At 37.2% G+C, this 18,701-nt stretch overlaps 1 protein-coding gene across 13 annotated transcripts in view; it reads right to left on the bottom strand.

Moving 5' to 3' along the window:
• RYR2 (ryanodine receptor 2) overlaps window positions 1-18,701 on the bottom strand; it is a 406,035-nt gene that overhangs the window by 296,092 nt on the left and 91,242 nt on the right. For all 13 annotated transcript variants that reach the window (XR_011808125.1, XM_027453781.3, XM_072035589.1 and 10 more), the window contains one exon: window positions 7,939-8,058. Coding sequence is in view for 12 of the 13 variants with exons in the window: in XM_027453781.3 (XP_027309582.2) it covers window positions 7,939-8,058 (120 nt within the window). In the remaining variant the exon portion in view is untranslated. The remainder of the gene's footprint in view (window positions 1-7,938; window positions 8,059-18,701) is intronic.

Raw genomic sequence — 18,701 nt, 5'->3', positions numbered from 1 at the left:
ACTGGGACAATCACCTCCCTTGACTGACTAGTAATGCTGTGCTTGATGCACCCCAGGATACCGTTGGCCCTCCTGGCTGCCTGGGCACACTGCTGGCTCATATTCAACTTGCTGTCAAACACAGCCCCCAGATCTCTCTCTGTGGGGCTGCTCTACAGTGTCGCATTGCCCAGTCTGTACGTATAGCCAGGGTTGCCCTGTTCCAGGTGCAGGACCCGGCGCTTGCTCTTGTTTATACTTACTGTCTGTGACACCTTGCAATATATCACAAACTTAATTTACTTTATTTTTAAAAATTAACTGCATTACAGATGGCAGTGCAAATGTACTGAGTTGCATTATTATCCCTAATAAAACTGCCCAAAATTCGCAGATGATGCAAAGCCATAGCTCTAATGCTGTTTTACCCATGGGCATCTGACCCAGTGTCTTTCACAGCTGTGGAATAGCTGTGTATTTTGAACTTGAGGAATTTCAAAAGCAGGATTCAATCAGTTTAAGCAGTCTAATCAATCCTCTAAATGGTACACTATGATGATGTATCTAAGGGAGCCTGTGTCAAAACAGGCAAACTAAAATGATTGTCTTTGCACATGTGATCCTACAATCAGATTTGCTTTATGGAAAGCTTCATACTAGTTTTCTCTCTTTATTTAGGCACTACAGCTGAGGATCTTATTAAAAAAAAATCAGAATCATCCATGATATCAGAGAAAAGACAGCTCTAGGAATTCAGTTCAACTAATTGCAACTCTTCGAAGAGCCATCTCTAGATGTCAGGTAAAATTAATGCTGATAAGGCATTAATCAAGGTGGCTCACCCAGCTGCAGGGCACCTCTGGCGTGATGGAGGGAGTACACAAGGAAGAAGGCAGAAACTGAGACATTCAACACAACCTGCTGTTTTTCTAACAGTCTTTCTTTACTAAATCTGTATTAAGCTTCCTATCTAAAATCCAGTGATGCACCACGCTGCTTAAAATTAAAACACTGCAACTGAAAATAAGCCATTTTTGGTCCACAAACATTGTTGTATATAGATCCTAATTTTAATTTTACACATATAAAGGCAAACATTTTCATGCATAAAATGTCTATGCTACTAATATGAGGAATTGCAACTACCACTGGCAATGGTATGACAAGGTGGTCAGCATGTAGCAAAAACAGTTCAAAGAGTAATAAAGATTTCACAGAATAATACAATCACTAGATAACACCCTTATACTTGATTTTGATCCCCACTTGTGATACTTGTGACAGAAACTTGTGACAGAAAAAAGCTTTTCAGAAAGAACTCTAAACTTGTTCCACAGTCATTTTAAATTCTTTACTTTCAATCTCAAGAAATGATTCTGTTTGTGCAATCAAGTCCCAAGAATCAAAGCCAGGTCCGGTAGATATGGCTACACAACTATACTTAGGTTCAGGATTTGTACAAGAGTTAAAAGGAGTATCTGAATTATGTAATTAAATATAATATTTACTATTATATAAATTACATATTACTTAAAACTACAAATAGATGTAGTGAAACACAATACATTCTTATTTATTTGGCTTCCATAAAGAATCACTTTACTTGGAAAGAATGATTCGGCAAACAAAATCCTGTCCAATTTATGCATACAAAAGCTTCCTCTACCTATGTACATAAAGTAGGGCAAGTAATGTGTAAGTATGCATAAATTTATTACAAGCACTTCCTTTAGACTATTAAAATCAACTATCTTAGTGAACGTCTGCTAAATGGAGTTCTCTGAACATGAGATTACATGAGATTAACTGTCATTTTTGCCATTAAATATGAATGCGTATTTTGGCAACACAACACAAAGACAATTTAAAAGGCCTTTCAGGTGTAGCTACAAAACCTTGCAAAAGCCTTGACAATCTTGAATTTTATTTATTTATTTATTTACTTTGGAAGGAAGCAATAGAAGCATTAAGCATAAAAAAGAGGAACTATAAAAAAAATATCTAGTGTATGGCAAATTCCCAGAATGATCCATAGCAAACACAAGCAGACAGTGCAGATTCACTTCATCAGTGTGAATCTAATTTAAAAATACTTAGTATTTTATTATATCCGTAACTGCTGGAAAAGCATCTACTTGCATCCATACACTAATGGACACTGTTGGGTTTTTTTTGAATATATATACACATTTGGATATGCACAATCAAAAACAGCACAGTTACTGTTTCTCATCAGAAGTCAGATAATTCATCTTGTCCACTGAGAACATGCTTAAGCATTTGCTGTACGAGACAAAAGAAGAAAGCAATCCTAGCCTTCAGATCTTATGCTTTTGAAGACAAGATGGGTTTTCTCTCAGAGGCAATCATGGTACAAGATTTAAGACCAGCGCCTCAGCCCACAGTTGATACCCTTCTCTAGACATGTTCATATGGAATTGGACTGCTGACATGGAAACTTCTAGTGTAAATACTAGAGAATCATACTCGCTTGTAACCCTGTCTGAACAAGGTGACAAACCTTCTCCAGCCTCCTTCCCCACCATTCCCTTCCTCTCTTGCAGCACAGCCACCAATCCAGCTCATGCTGGTTCAACTACTTGCTAAAAACAAAGAGACAGAAAAGGCACAAAGTAAAACCTCAAGGAATTGTTATTTGGCAGTCCATGAAACAATTTGCCAGAGCACAGAGCCATCAAGTTTCATTTTCTGTCCTTTCAAATAACAGTTGTATCCAGGAGTGTCACTGATGTGTGTGTCTTTGGACCATGGAGCAGGACAGCCCCCGCCAACAGCACCAAACCTGCAGTACCCTTCCTAGTGCAGCAACTATGACCTGCCACAGCAGAAAAGTAACCCTCCACAAGAGGAAACAGTTACCAAAACTCTACCCTTATATGAAGTTCTTTCTTACTTCAGAAATTGAGTGAATAAGGTATAGCAAAACAAGCTCTTGGGCTCTCCTCTCAGCATTGTAACATGTTATATATAATGTGATTCACATCTCAGCTGGAAGTTCAAGCCACAGAATCACACTTCGTACCCCGCTCAAAAAAAAAAAAAAAAAAAAAAAAAAAAAAAAAAAGCAGATCTTCAGAATTCCTCACTATGCTATCCTTCCCTCTCTCAAGTCGAAATGTCTGAGAACTCAAGAGAAAATAACAGTCTTCTTTAATGACGTAAGGTAGTTATTCTATAACTTCAGGTTCCACAGATTTAAGGTAAGTGAGTTTATCACCTGCCATAAAAAAAACAAGTGGAAAAAACAAACACCTCATGCCAGTGGAAAGCTGTAACTGTGTAGCAGTAACTGTGCAGCAGTTCACAAGCTATCAAAACCACATTTGTGACTTGCCCAGATCTGAGTATTTTTCATTCTGTACCATGGACCAGAATAATTTAGTCTGATAATGATTTGATTTTGGGGTGGTCCTGTGCAGAGTAAAAATTTGAACTCAGTGGTCTTTGTGGGGCCCTTTCAGCTCTATGATTCTAATTTTCAGGAGCTGTTAAAATACAGCTCCAACTTGTTTCCTTTTCAGGAAACATTATTCAGATCTAAAGAAAAATTAATTCAATGGCAAAAAGCACATTCTCTTAATGAATGGACTAGCAATCTCTTTACATATAAAAAGAAACAATCTAATTTTAAAATATAAAGAAATAGATTTCAGTAGCCATTGAGTTGACTACTCATATATCTTGTGTTACTAAAAGGGATGGTCTTGCACACAAGATACAGATTTAAAAGTACAACTCTAGTAAAACAAAATCACCTACAGACCATCATCAAAACAGAGGTTCGTATTTTTTGCCCTTTTTCTGATACTAAAATCTTTTCTTCTGTTAAAGACATAACATTTCTTAATTAAAAAAGACCTGCAGGATGATTAATAGGATGAGATGTGGAAACTAAGCATTTTAAAGTTTGTCTTCAGATTGTCTTCTTTGTGTTTTTTCTGTTTGTTTGTTTGTTTTTGTTTGTTTTTGTGTTGTTGTTTTTTTTTTTTTAATCCTTGTTGTTGGTGCTTATTGAATCTTAAAAAAGTTTTGATGGTTGATGCGTTTTACTTTCCTAATACATTTGGAAAGTGTAATCTATACATAGAACAACATCTCTTTTGAGATACGTCTCCTTTGAAATGTATAGAGATTAAAAAATAATCATTTTTCACTTGACCTACTTCACATTTTTGGATGACATTCACATATTTATCTTGTATTAGCATTGTTTTACACTTAGAACTATTAATAAAATTAGATGCAATTTAGGCATGACATCTTATTTATTTGTTATTTTGTTCTTGAATATATACAATGATCTGGAGGAATTGGATTATGTGCTCTGAGCAACATCTGGGAAGTTGCTATACATTTGAAAGATAAACAGCAATTACAAGGTAAGCGTAGCAAATACTCTTACTTGCCTTCCAACATTTAAAAAAAAAAAAAAAAAAAAAAAAAAAAAGGAATGTAACAGATATAGGATAAAATGCTAAGTAGCTTTTATCCCATTATCAGCAAAAGCTAGAAAATATTCCCTGGTAGAACTCAAAAGAACAGCTACAAAGACACATCCCTGATTTTTCCAGGGCTAGCACTGCCACTAATCAAGAATCTCACCACTCTGTGTCCTTCACAGCTGCAATCCAATCCACTGACTTCATTTCAGATCACAAATGCATTTGCTATACAAAGTCCCAGTACCACCCGACCCAGTCTGGGGTCTGACTACCATGTCTCTCTTGTGCCAGAGACCACCTGGCACTGCTCTCCAGGTGTGGCCTCACTAGTGCTGAACAGAGAGGAAGGATCACCTCCCTCAGCCTGCTGGCAGCACTCCTCTTAATGCAGTCCTGGATATCCTTGCTCTCTGTGGCAAAGGCTTGCATTCAACTTCGTGTCCATGAGGTCATGGCATCTGATCTCACAGCTGGTCCTGCTTTGGGAAAGAGGCTCCTTTAGAGACCTCCTTGGCATCATTTCCAGCCTTCTACAATCCCTTATTCACATATCAATCAACCTTCTTCCTGCAAGATAAACCTTCAAATAAACCTTCTTCCTGCAAGAATGACCAAACCAATGTACAGAAATATTCCCAAACTTCCAAGTATAACTGTAGATTGAAATATAATTCTACAAGACACCATTGTGAGATAAGATGTATTTCTTCTCAGAAAAACTCCCATATCATATTCAATAGCAAAAGACGCCTCTCCATTTGCTCTAACGGAAAGAAATCAACCTGAAGCCTAAAAACAAGCTGTAAAGTAGCTCCAAACATAAGTGAATTATTTAAAAATTAATATTAAAAATTTTTAAATTTATTGCTTGCTTATTTAAAAAGCAAGCAACACATCATGAGGGGTACACCAAAATAAATAAATAAATAGTAGACCCACAGAGCTAAGAAAGAGTTTTGAAGTGTGAGCACTGGAGAGGAACTCATTATCAGGGATGCATTGGTGCATTGATAGGACAAGGAATAATGGTTTTAAACTAAAATGAGAGATTTAAATTAGATATTAGGAAGAAATTCTTCATTCCGAGTGTAGTGAGGCACTGGAACAGGTTGCCCAGAGAAGCTGTGGATGCCCCATCCCTGGAGTGCTCAAGGCCAGGTTGGATGGGGCTTTGAGCAACCTGGTCTGGTGGGAGGTGTCCCTGCCCCTGGCAGGAACAGGTGGAAGGGGGAGGTGGAACTAGGTGATCTTAGGGTCCTTTCCAACCCAAACCGTTCTCTGATTCAGTGTCTTATGTGTCTACATAAACTGGTAATGCTTATTAAAGTGTTTATTAATTTAGCCCAACTGTCATCATCCACCTTTTGTTAGTATGCTCTTTTCAAAATCTCCAGTTTTCAAGTGCTAAGGGAATCTATACAGCCCTCCACAGAGACACTTGCGTTGTAAACTTGAACAGAAGCAAACTTCATTAAGCAAGTTCCATAATGTGTCTGCCAGTGCTACTGTTGTAATGGGATGAGAACTAACAGTCAGTAGTTGCCTAAGTATTCCATCAGTATATATCTTCAGTGTGACTGTTATTTTTGTAGTATGAATTATTCAATGATCCTAGGGCAAGAAATTGCATGTGAAAAGACATACTAATAAAGCATCAGATACATCCCCAGAAGCCACATCCTGAAGGATGTTTAAGAAAAGCAGGGGATTATATAAGGGACTCTGAAGAATATAAGCCCAGGATGATAGCTGAGTTCTATTACTGATGTTTGACCTATTATTAGTGCTTGGTACCTTACCCTTGATACCTAGCTGTAATTCGGATGCAACATTACTGTTTGCATTAAAGTGTACCACAACCCCATTACAAATCAAGAACAGTCTTAAGGACACCCGAGAAATTTTTTAACTGTCTCAAAAAACTCTTCTGAAACCTCTTTTGAATTACCATATGCCTCTTGTAATGTTATCTATACTCTTTCTTAAATAATGCAACAGTAAAATTGTATGGTCACAGAAATTAGAAAAAAAAAATATTTATTCCCATTTACCAAATCCTTAAAGTAAACTTGACTGCAAGTTATGGCTCCCTCAGTATTAGCATCTCCAAATTACTTTAAATGAGCTCATCCTACGAACTGTGTTTTAAAAATTAAAAAACGGTTGAGCTGCATTGGTTTTCTTTTGCTTGACTTTTCCCCCAAGCTCATGAACAATGAGAGAAATAAATATTACTTCACTAAACATCCAGAAAAGGCTGCATCAACAAGCAGGCATAGGAAACTGATATGAAATTTACACTGTATTCCTTAAAGACAAGAATGTTCAAGCATTTTATATAGTGTGAGAGAGACTGTAGATTTAATATCCGAGCTTACCGAGTGATAATAAATTCATTAAATAGATTTTTCTGACCTTATAGGTGATTAGCTCTGCAACCACTTCCATCCCAGCACATCTTTATTGTTAAAAAGATTCACTTAAAACAGAGTGGCACAGATGAATTCATCAAGATCACTGCTATTATAATGAATCATTAATATCCTATTGAAAAATTTATTGTGATGAATAATACATTCAAAATGATGAGATAGAAAATGAAGCATTACTCTGCAATGTACCAGAGAATCAAAGGGATGTTATACATGTTGGCAAGTTAAAAAATATCATTTTCTGAAACTAAATCTTTCTAGATATCTTTCCAGATACTTTAACTTTATTTCATTTTCTCACCAAACATATTGTAGTTGAAAAAATATCATATATGTTAAATAACATTCTTCCTTTCATATAAATCCAAAGCCCAGGTATATGCACTGCTCTTCTCACAAAACCCATTTTGCCTTCAGAAGCCACGTTTTTGTATTCTGTGGCATTTAATTCAGCATATGTAATTGTGAAATATAGCTCCTTGTTCAAAACAAGTAGCAAAGTTATTTTTTCAAACTACTGCATCTATTATATATAGAGCAGAGTTAGCAGGATTAGAAAATGTACTGATTAGATGAGCTGACTTTGCTACTTGCATCATTACTGTGCTAGGTTAAGGAATTAGAAGGATTTAAAGTGATAATCATGTCAGTGTAAAAGACATAGAATAAAAATTTACCGCATGTAAAATAAAAACTCTCTTTCCTGTGGTTTAAAAAACAGAATAATCAAAAAAGTCTTTGCATTGCAGTACACAAAAGTTGCACTGCAGCTTACTGCCACAGAGTTCTGACAATCACAATAACAAGCACATTACTGAGACGGACTTCTGCAGCTAGTTAACTTTTAAAGGCAGCCCAAAACAGAAAGCACAGCACTAGAGTCCGGGCAAAAGGCCATGACAAAAGGACAATTACATTTAGAAGGGGAATTAAATATTTGTCATACAACTGACAGATTTATTTTGTCCATTCTCCTAGACAGATATGTGTGTATTACATCAAAGCAGGGAATATTATAACTATATACTTGCTTCAGACAGGACATTTTAAATAGTCAGTGGTACCTTAGAATTTGATGTGGATTCCAAAAAGCAAAGCCTGTTGCCAAATCCTTCTGCAGCAAGACACAGTTTCTGTTGCTCCTTGTGAACTGTTGCAGTGCACTGCAGAACCACTTCATCATCCTACCAAAAAAAAAAAAAAAAAAAAAAAAAGAAACAGAAACAAAAACAGAACAGTGGTTATGCTTCTGGCTCAAGACTTAGGGAAACATCTACAAAGTCATTGCTAAAATCAGAAACAGTTATCCATGAACTCAAGCAGAACTGAATCTCGGCATAATTTTTATTCTCTGAATTAAGAAAGTGGGCAAATCAATGAAAATAATTATAATTCCTACATATATGCTCCTCCTGTTTCTTTATAACAAAAATCAGCATGCATGAGATACAGATGTTGTGGGACTAAATCCTTGCAGTAACATAATCAAAGGGAGATGCTGTAAAATAAATAAATAAATAAATGAAAGAACAGATGCAGATCTCTATTTAAATCCCAGTTCTACAAAGTAAAATACAATGTGCAGAATCCCTTGGAAGAAGCATGTTTTTAAAGCACAAAAGGATTATTTCGTAACCTTAATTACACTTGATTAAAAAAAAAAAAAAAAAAAAAAGTAAACAATAACAGCATTAGATTGAAGCTACACAAACATTGTCTTCCACTTCCTATCCCTTTTTCCTAAACAATCCCACTGTCAGAAGGGAATCCCCAGTAACCATGTCACCATCATACACTGTGTTAGCATTGTTTAAAAAAGGGTCACTGGAGAAGATTCCAGCATTGTACCTTCACAGACAGATGCAGACAACAGAGTAAGACTCTTTAAACTAAATTTCTACCAATTTAATTAATTATGTTCTACCACTGCACACTGATCTTAGAGCAAGTCTGAAAAAGAATTCTACATATCCCATCTACACAAATCACTCTGTGCTGACAGCTTCAAAAATATGTTAGTTTTAGGTAAAGTCCCTGACATACTTAATTTTAGTTAATCATCTAATGCACCATATCCTTCTCTGCTCAAGATGACTGCAAGCCAATTATGCACTATCACCAAGCACACATATATTATGTAGATGATGATTGCTAGAGGATTAAGAAAAAGAATATAGCAGCTGCTAGATTTCCCGAGACACAAACTTTCTCAACTCGTTTTGCAAACATTTTCTGTTATTTTGCTGCACAGCAGAGTACATGGCTTATTTTGTTAAATAAATAGCTCACAAATGAAGACTGATTTCTAACAAAATGCTTACTGATTAATGGAAACCAATAGTGTTGTAGAACTTTTCATTATCGTCAAGGTGGCGTTGATGAAATTGGCACAGAAGGAGTAAGAAAGGTGTGATACCACTGTCAGATTATGTTAAGGGTGATTACAGAGAATGGCATATTTACTCAGCTCTAAGTTACTCTGCATTTCAATGCACATCATTGGAGAGGAACTCAACATACATGCTTAAAGAAGAATTCAATATAAACTCTGCCTTGGATTTAGTCTTCCAAAATTTACTGACTACATGTTCAGAGGATTCCTATATACACAAATTTTAATCATGTTGCAGAATTATATTAAGACATATAATTCCATTCTGTTTCTTTAGATAAAGAATTAAGTGGGTAAGCATCTGAGCCATGTCTTTCTAAACTTGTTTCCAAATCAGCTAACCTTACCTAACTCCAGTATTAGAAGAGCTAAAAATGTTCAACTTCCACATGTGAAGTCACAGCCTTCAAAGAGACTTTCACTGAAGGTCACTTTGCTCTCACATGAAGAAAGCTACACCATGCTTCGTATCAAACATGTACTAGAGAAAAGTATTTTTCAAATACTCTTACCTTGAATTACAAAATGTCTCAAACTGCTCTATTTCGTCATCTTAACTCCTGAGCATTTTCACATCCATGTTATTCAGATGAATTTTAGATCATTACAATTTTTTCTGTCAGTCACTGTCAGATGTAAACTGATTAAAGTAATTTACGTCTCAAGGGGCTATAACTGCAGCCTTCAAAAGGTAAGACTATATATTATTATGTAAGCAGATACATTCCTGTCTACCTCTTTCCTACCTCTCCTCATCCAACTCTGAAAATGCAGGGTTCAAGGCAACACAAAGGTGATGACAGGAATAGCATCGTCTTTTAAACATCTCTGACAATCGTTGAGCTACTTAGCACCACAGTGAACTAAATGGAGCTGAAACAAAGCAATTCCAAGAAGACAGCTCCAAGCACAGATGTTTGCTTCCAAAATATAATCACTTGTAGTAACTTTTGACCCATTGGAAACTGAACTTCCGAACAAACCATGTGTTAAGACATGAAATTCTTAAGAAATTCTTTTCTACATACTCTCAAGATTAGATGCATAGCCAAAACAAGAAAATCAGTTACTGGTCTTTGTAATTGGTCAATGTAACAAAAATGTTAATAAGCAATGGTGTGTGCCTGCCATACTCAATGAAATTATGTTAACACCTATTCAATCTAAGTAAAATCCGATTAAAAACAGTATCTGTACTCTGCCATAACAAAGTTGTATTCAATTTCCACTTTGTATTCAAAACAAACATAACAGATTATATGGAATGTGATATAGACCTAAAAAAACTCCAGCAGAGTTTGGATGGAAAAGCAATAGCACAGACCTAAAATCCCTGCAGACATTTGCAGGGAATGCCAGATAGCTCTGTTCTCCTTTTGCTGAATAATCATCACTTCAACACACACCTGCCAGTTTCCTCCATGAAAATTTGAAAATTTGCTATTATTTCCATCCCAATTCACTATCATCATAGCAGCCTTCATGACTAAGTTCAAAGATGCTGCTTTGTCTTTTTTTTTTTTTCTTTCCAGTTTTCAGATACAGAAAAGTACTGAGATTAAGGGAAATTAGGTGCCAGTAACAAAAAAATCTGTGCACAAAGTGGTGCTGCCATTTATTATCAAATGTGCAAGACATTCACTGTAACAGCAGCTGAGCCCAGCATCAGATATATCTGCACTTACTGCAAGTAAGAGTAAATCCATGTTGAAAAGCTGCCCATTTAGTGTAAACATGTTAGTGGATGGCTCATCCATCTGCCCTCATTCATTCTCCAGGTCATGGTTTGAACTTCCTCGTAACACTCTAGGGAATCAGGCAGTAAGGGTCATCTCTGCTCCACAAGCAGCAGGAGAGGAGCAAAGACAATGCTGCCTACCCACAAGAACAGAATGAGCTCAAGGGAGAGCAGAATCATTTCTTAGACTTCTAACCTGATGATCTGAGTCAGAAATCTCCCAAGCTTTCTTCTCCCAAGCACCATCTCCTCCCTCCATTACCTTGGAGTAATCCATTAATCCCAATAAACCCTGCAGTGTCAGCCAGCACACCAATTCATAGTTTTAGAGACATCATATCTTCCAGCAAAAAGATATTTTGCTTTGTATTATGTCAGATATCTGCATTGACTCCAACAGCTTCAGCTTTTGATATCACACAACTGCATTTATCATTTTGATACTTATGGAAGCATTTAAAAAAAAATAGGTAGATGTTATCTACTTTACAAAGCCCTATTTATTTTTTAAACATGCAATTTTGAAAAGCAGACAGTTACTGAACAAAGAACAGCTCCTAGCAGATTCTTAATTGTATCTATTCATTATGGGCTACATAATTATTTTCATGATATATATATACTTACGGAAACTAAACAAGTAATGGAATGATTTCATTTTCTACAACATTTTCTACAGCTAAAAATGTGCCCTAAAACCAAACCAGCAACAACCTGCTGCTGGCAAAGTGCCTGCTCAGAACTGCATTCCAGAAGACCAAAATACGGAGAGAAGAGCACAGGGTTGCTGTCAATGTACAATATTAAAATATCAAGTACTCAAAGCTCCTTAATAACACTTACTTTCATTTCCAGTGGTTATTTGACTTGTTTGTAAAATCTATTCAAATATCCTAAGATTACATGACATGTTTACTACCCAGTCAAGGATAAAGTTAGTTTCTTGTGACACACAGCATGCCCTTGTATTTATAACCAGTATGTTTTGACTAGGTATATCTTTCCAGGACTGGCAAATTCAAGTTATGACTGAACAAAGAAATACAGATTTCCTTGTAATACACAGTGTGACTCTTTGACCCTAAAAGCCTGAAAATTTATACCTCCTGTGTAAAGTCAGTTCTGACTAATCTTTAACCTTCTTGATATGTCAGTTCTATTAACAGAACAAAACTGGCTGACTGGATTGTCACAGGAAGGCTTCATCTACAGCACTAGAGCTGCTAGCTATACAGATGTAGGTGTGGTTTTGATGGTGGAATTTTTGCATTTTAAGCATTTCTTTCAGAACCTGCTAAGTTTAGGGGGGGGGCTGTTTGTTTGTTTTTCCCTTCTTCACATTCTAGTACCTTAAACTTTCAATAATTATGCATGTTTTTTAAACTTCTGAATTCTGTGCTTCAGCTCATTATGTCATGACCTTGACATTTACATTTTGCTTCCACTTCAGGATAAAAACAGGCAACAGTTTTCAGCTATTTTACATGATTTTTTATATTTTATAGTTTACTCCCTCACAGAAAACACAGGAACTATTACTGACCTAAATAATTTGTTGTACTCTTTGTAATCTGTCCATAATAATTAATTAATCTGTCCACATAATTACCTCACAAAGACTTAACACTGACCATGTGATTTTACTGCCCTGTGAGAGCATACCAACTCTGAAATAGCATACAGACCACTGAATGTCACATTTGCAAAATTATGCATTTAGAGGTTAAAAATGGTAAGTTATGCTAGTACACTCAAACTTTCTTCTCCTGCTGTTTTATATGACAAATACTGCAGTTAGTGGAATATTTCCATCGACTTACATATGCTATAAATCAGGATCTCAGCACAGACTTTACTAGCTCAGTCTTTAATAGCTTCCTCAGCCTCCACATATGCACTGTTCTGCTTCACTGCATTCCATTTACTGTTCAGCTGTGCAACGAGCATAGGTGCCACATATCCTTTAAAAATAGGTTACAAACAGAAATTAAGCCTGTACAAACTGCTTACTGCCTAAGAAAACTGCCTAAGAAAACTTGATTTACAAACTTTTCTTCAGCCTTGGTATAAGCACTAGATTAAAGAATAGAGTAGCCATCTGTAAGGCCTATAGGCCATCAAGTACACAATTACTTCCACAATTACTGGCAACAATATGCCAATGGGATCCACTAATTCATCCTCTAAAATGACCCTTGTGATCTGTCCTACAGAAAAAAAAAAATTGTTTAATGCTAGGCATCTGAATAAAACACACCAACCAGGCAACCTTCAGTGCTGATGGGAGCTCTAATCCTAATTGCCTAAGAGCCTCATTCTCTGTGTGCTTTGGAAGAAGGTAGAAAGCAACAATGCAGAAGTAACGCATTAAGATGGAGCTTTTCCTTCTTCAAATCCCTGCTGACAACAAACAGACGCCTGGATGAATAGGATTCATTAAATACATAATGTGCAAGAACCATGTTCAACAATGATTAAATATCTTGTCAACAATCCCATGGGAAATACCAACAAAACAAATACTCAAAGCCTAATGCTACTTACTTTAACTACTAATTCTATTATTGACTGACCAACCAATGTCATCAAACAGCTACCAAGCTCTACTTTGAAATACCATCCAACCAGGGAGGCTACCCTAGAACTCCTGATGACTGAATGCAAAGGAAGCCTGTGACAAAGGGCCCAAAATTTGATTAGTATATCAGACCTTAAATCACAACTCTATGACCTTCTTGGTGGCAGATGACCAAGTGTTGCGATAGTTAATAGTACAAACAGTAATAGTAACCTCCTCAGCCATCAACAATTAGTGCTCCCGCTCTGTAAGGGAGCACAACCCTTAGGAACTGAAAACAACTTCAGCAGAGTGCTCATCCCTTGGGTAGGGAGACAGGATAAAAAGCAGTGATAAGACAACGTTGCTGTAGAGAAGGATCTGGTGGTTATGGTGAAGTGAATGCTGAGCATCAGTCAACAACACCAGGCGTCTGTATAGAAACCAAAATCTCATTTAATCAGAAGAGGGCAAGTGAATACAATAGTAGTGATCCTCTGATTCTTAGACTTCACACTCAGGAATGGTAAGGCTTCAGCTGAAGCGAAGAGGTCATTTTGACCCTTAGTTTCAAAAACAAGTAGGAAGAAATTCTCTGCGGACAGCAAAGCATTTTCACTGACCAGTTTAGAAACTTCATCATTACAAGACTCTTAAAATGGCGCAAGAGGATCTAGGCATAGCTAAACTTGCCTTAGGATGAGAAGGAAGAACAGATTTTGCAGTCACATGATGCTAATTAGTCTGGACACATTTTATGGTACATACTTCGGTTTTATCCTGTAGGAGGAGTAATTTCATAAGAATTCAACATTATTCCAAAGGAAGTATCCTTTGGGACAGAAAACGCCATGCAAAATAGATGGAGTTCTAGAAGACCAGACCAGCTGGCAGCTCTTGCGACAGTATTGGGAAGTGGGCTGCTAGTACAACCACTGCTTTATTTCCTTCTCCTTCCCTGAAAAGCTCTTACTTAGATCAAAATTATTTTGCCAAATTACAGCAAAGTCATGCTGATCTGCAGTATTAAAGACATGTGGCAGTTTAAAGAAATATTTAAAAATCTTGAGTCACGTAGATATTCATCACTTGTCAGAAAAAAAAAAGTTTTCACTATAGAATGATACAGAGAGCCTGTCAGAAAGAAATCTCTATCTACAAGGAAAAAAAAAAAAAACCAAAAAACTGTCATGTGCACCACTTAAATTGAGTGATGCTGTATGGCAGAGCAGAGCTTTTCCAGGACTTTCACATCAACACTGAGCAGAGAAACTCAGGCACAGGCCCTTGGCTTCTGCAGGCACCAGAGAGCAATGAAACACTCCATCAGAAGGCAGAGGTCCAGATCTGAATGAGTGGCTCCAGCACACTCAGGTACCAAGAGCACCTGCTACGCTCTGCAAACTACTTTATCAAGAAAGAAAAAAAAAAGAAAAAAAAAAAAAAAAGAGTTTTATTCGAGCACTGTAGAAATAAGCGAGGTATCTGTATTCTTCAGTTGTGCATGCTAAACACCTGCTCAAATGCTCAACCCACCAGTGGTGTCACAAGTGCACACAACACTGAAACAATTTATTGTCTGCATGTCTGCATGCAACGTCAAAGCTTCCTCTTCTGGCTCTTGATTCCACTGAGTCGGCATCAAACGGTGCCACAACTGCTTTCAACCTTGTGTGCACATGTGCTAGTGTGTTTGCTTTGGATTGAGTTCTACTAAAAATACGTCTGTAAATGAACATATTTCCAGTTGAGATGACTCACATTTATTATTTCTCACTGATTAGCTCTGTGGTCCTACAATCCTAAAAAATGCCAAGTTCAGCTGTCAGTGCCTAATAATAATTTTATCTGTCTGTAATGCTAGTTAACAGTGCATAACTCTGCATCTGACACAGTTGATGGAAGGGGGGGGGGGGGGAGAGGAACATCTGCAATAAAGTATGCTTATCAAATTAAACAGAACAGCTGGTGGGCTGATGTCAGCTTCTTAAAAGCTTCAGTGTGTCAAATTTATCTCTGATGCAACTCCACTTATTTTAGGAATTTGGTAAGAATGCTATTACGTTACACCCTCACTCACTTGTTCCAGGATACATCTATTCTGCAATCAAAGGCATAATTACAGCACAGGACATATCTATGCTATATATGATCCCACTAGTGTGAATAACTGTAAAGACAGAGTTGAGAGCATGCTAGAAAAGGTGTCCACAAGATTTTGCAGGCAAACACAAGAACGTTATATCTATGACATGAGCCAGGCACTTATCAAGCCAACTTTAAAAAATGCCAACTTATCTCATAACCCTACAGTGCTCAGTCCAATCTAACAAATCCAGACTCATATAAGTATCTAAAACTGCTATAACAACTGAAGGTTTTCAGTTTTCCAACATTTTTTTGAGAAATAATTCACTCATCTCAGATATAAAACAGTGGCACGTGTTAAAACAGTTTGTTCAAGGTCCTACAATACTTAGACTCAAACTGAACATACTCCTTTTGGTGTGTTCCTCCTGTCCCATTCACAGGCTCCCCAGAGCAAGGAGGTTTTGACAACACAGTTCTCTCACAGATGAGACCCTCTTTTGCATGGTGTGAATGCCTCCCCTCTGCATCATCACTTTCATGCAATACAGGAATAAAATTCGGCAGCCCTCTGTCTTCTGTGTTGTGAGCAGATTCAGGAGGCTGTCAGTAATACCACCATCTGCTTGAGTTTGCAAATTCAATCCTAGATCACTTTCTCTTCCCTTAATCCTTTTTTCAGCACTATTTCTTGAATCATTCCACTTCAGTGCTCTGCCTGCCACACTGATATTTCACAGCTGCCCAATCAATCATACAAATTTTCCTCTAATCCCCAACCAAAAAGATTCACCAGCCACCATGTTGTTTTTGTCTTCCTGAAGCAAGGTTAAAGACTTATTCTAATCTCTTCTAATGCTCTGCCAATATATTTCATTCTAAAGCTGCTCTAACTTACGAGATTCGCCCTTTCGCTTCACACATTCCCCATGCAACGCTTTCTTGTCACTATGAGAAGTCTACCACCTTCCTAAATTCTTGCTTCTTAGACTATTTAATTCCATTTTGAAAAATTTTCTCAGGCTGCTGTTCACAACTTTTTTTCTGAGCATTTGTGATTTATGATTTATTCTTTCCTGCAGATCATTAATGAAAGTTTTAAGATCTGATACAGTATCCTCCCATGAACAACTCCAGAGGGGGTGTTACCAATTTTGAATCTCTACTCAGTTTAAAATATCATAAAAGGGCCCTCAAATTTTACCTGCTTTCTTCACTTCACCCCACTGTTCCAGCTTTGAAATGATGGTCTGAAACTGCATCATGTTATGAAATCCCAGGCAATTACTACTCTGAAAAGACAGTTCCTAGACACCTTCACTACTAAGCGTAGAAGACTTTTTGATCCTCCCATTAAAGAGACTGGCTATCCCTCCATGAAACGACCAATATGCAATCTACCCCACCATTGGTGAGTTGCTGGTCTTCCACATTCCTCTCTCCTTAACCTGCCCTCATGTATATATTTCTCAAAACATCAATAATGTACAAAATAAAGACTGCAACAGTCTTAAAACACTGAATCACAAACTTGGTTTCAAAACCACTACAAGCCAAAGGACCTAGACATCAGAAAATTATCATATTCTATAGTGACATTGCAGTTGAGGGGAAGAACACAAAATTGCAAGAAACAGCAGATGGATTTTGTTCCTAGATCTCCACTAAGCTTTTACACATTACTCAAGTTACCTGTTACTCACATTACCCTGTGTTCAAGTGCCTTTTCCATACCTTTTCAGCTTGATTTGTTTGGACTACAAATTCTCCCTGGCAAGACTATTTTGATTTCCCTTTCTAAATGAATCACATCATTAATAATTTCAAGACTGCATACACACTTTAAAAGGAAAAGAATAAAAGCTTATACATAGCATGGAACTCTTTTTTTATATCAAGGGTGTCTTTAAGCAACAACTATAGAGAATCTCAGGAGAACTGTCCAGTGATCAAGTCCCACAGACTCCAAAGAAGGCACATCTCAATTTTGGCTCAAAAAAAAAAAAAAAAAAAAAAAAGCCTCCATGAGCACAATGCTAGGGAAAAACACACACATACACACGCACCACCAACAGCTGGAAATCTGCTTGGTGTCTTCACCTGAAGGATCTTGGGAATGGGCAGCAATGTATGGGTCTGGTACTGGGATCAATAGGCTGCTGGTGGCCCATAGTTGATACATCTTCCCTGTGCTTAGCAGAAGTGTCATCAGGTTCATTTACCTCATATCATTTTAACAAGAACAAATCTAGAGGGTGTAAAGTGGCAGAAGTGTTTTCCAAATGGAGCAGATGCATCCAGGCAAGGTGCTACAATCCGAAAATACTTTGTCAGGTGTCAAATGTTATAGCTGGCTCCTGAGCATGAGGTTACTGAAACTGAAGAGTTATTCTTGGCAACTCCTAAAAAGCTGTTGAATTTTAGGGGGATTGCAGGGGGCTGAATCTTCTACAGCAGCCTGAAATATAAGCACATCTCTAAATAAACATCGGTATACTGAGTATCAAAACACCTGAACAGGTTTTATCCTGACTGCATTATTTTCTCCCCAAACAGATCATATGAAACACTGAATTTTGTATCTTACACTGTTGCTGCCTGCAGGGTCTGCCAACATTCAAATTTCTGCTGCAGAGTTTAGATCCAGGCCATCAAGCAGACACATATCCATGGCTTATGGTGAGCAGGTGATACCCTTCTGTACTTTACCAAGTGCTGCAGCTGGCTACCACTCAGTCAGTGCCTGACAATATCAAAAAAATGCCTCCTCCTGAATAAAGATATATAAAAATGTGTAGCAATTGCAGCAGTTGTTGCTTTGTCATTCTCTTTGTACTCTTTTTCATAGACTGAAAAATAACAGTATAAAAAGATGAAAATCTACAGCACAGTAGCAATATGGGTTGGTCTAAAGATTTCTGCATAGCAAAGCACAGCACACCGCAGCAGATTTGGTTACTAAAGAATCTATGCAGATATTAACAGAAGAGTAAGTAGATCCTGATGAACTCTTTGCTAAGCCTGTCTTTTGAAATAAAAACATCTAGTTTAC

The sequence above is a fragment of the Anas platyrhynchos genome, chromosome 3 (genome assembly GCF_047663525.1).
Source record: "Anas platyrhynchos isolate ZD024472 breed Pekin duck chromosome 3, IASCAAS_PekinDuck_T2T, whole genome shotgun sequence".
Lineage (NCBI taxonomy): Eukaryota > Metazoa > Chordata > Aves > Anseriformes > Anatidae > Anas > Anas platyrhynchos.
The sequence above is the reverse complement of the archived record's forward strand: the minus strand, read 5'-3'. Positions and strand labels throughout refer to the sequence as shown.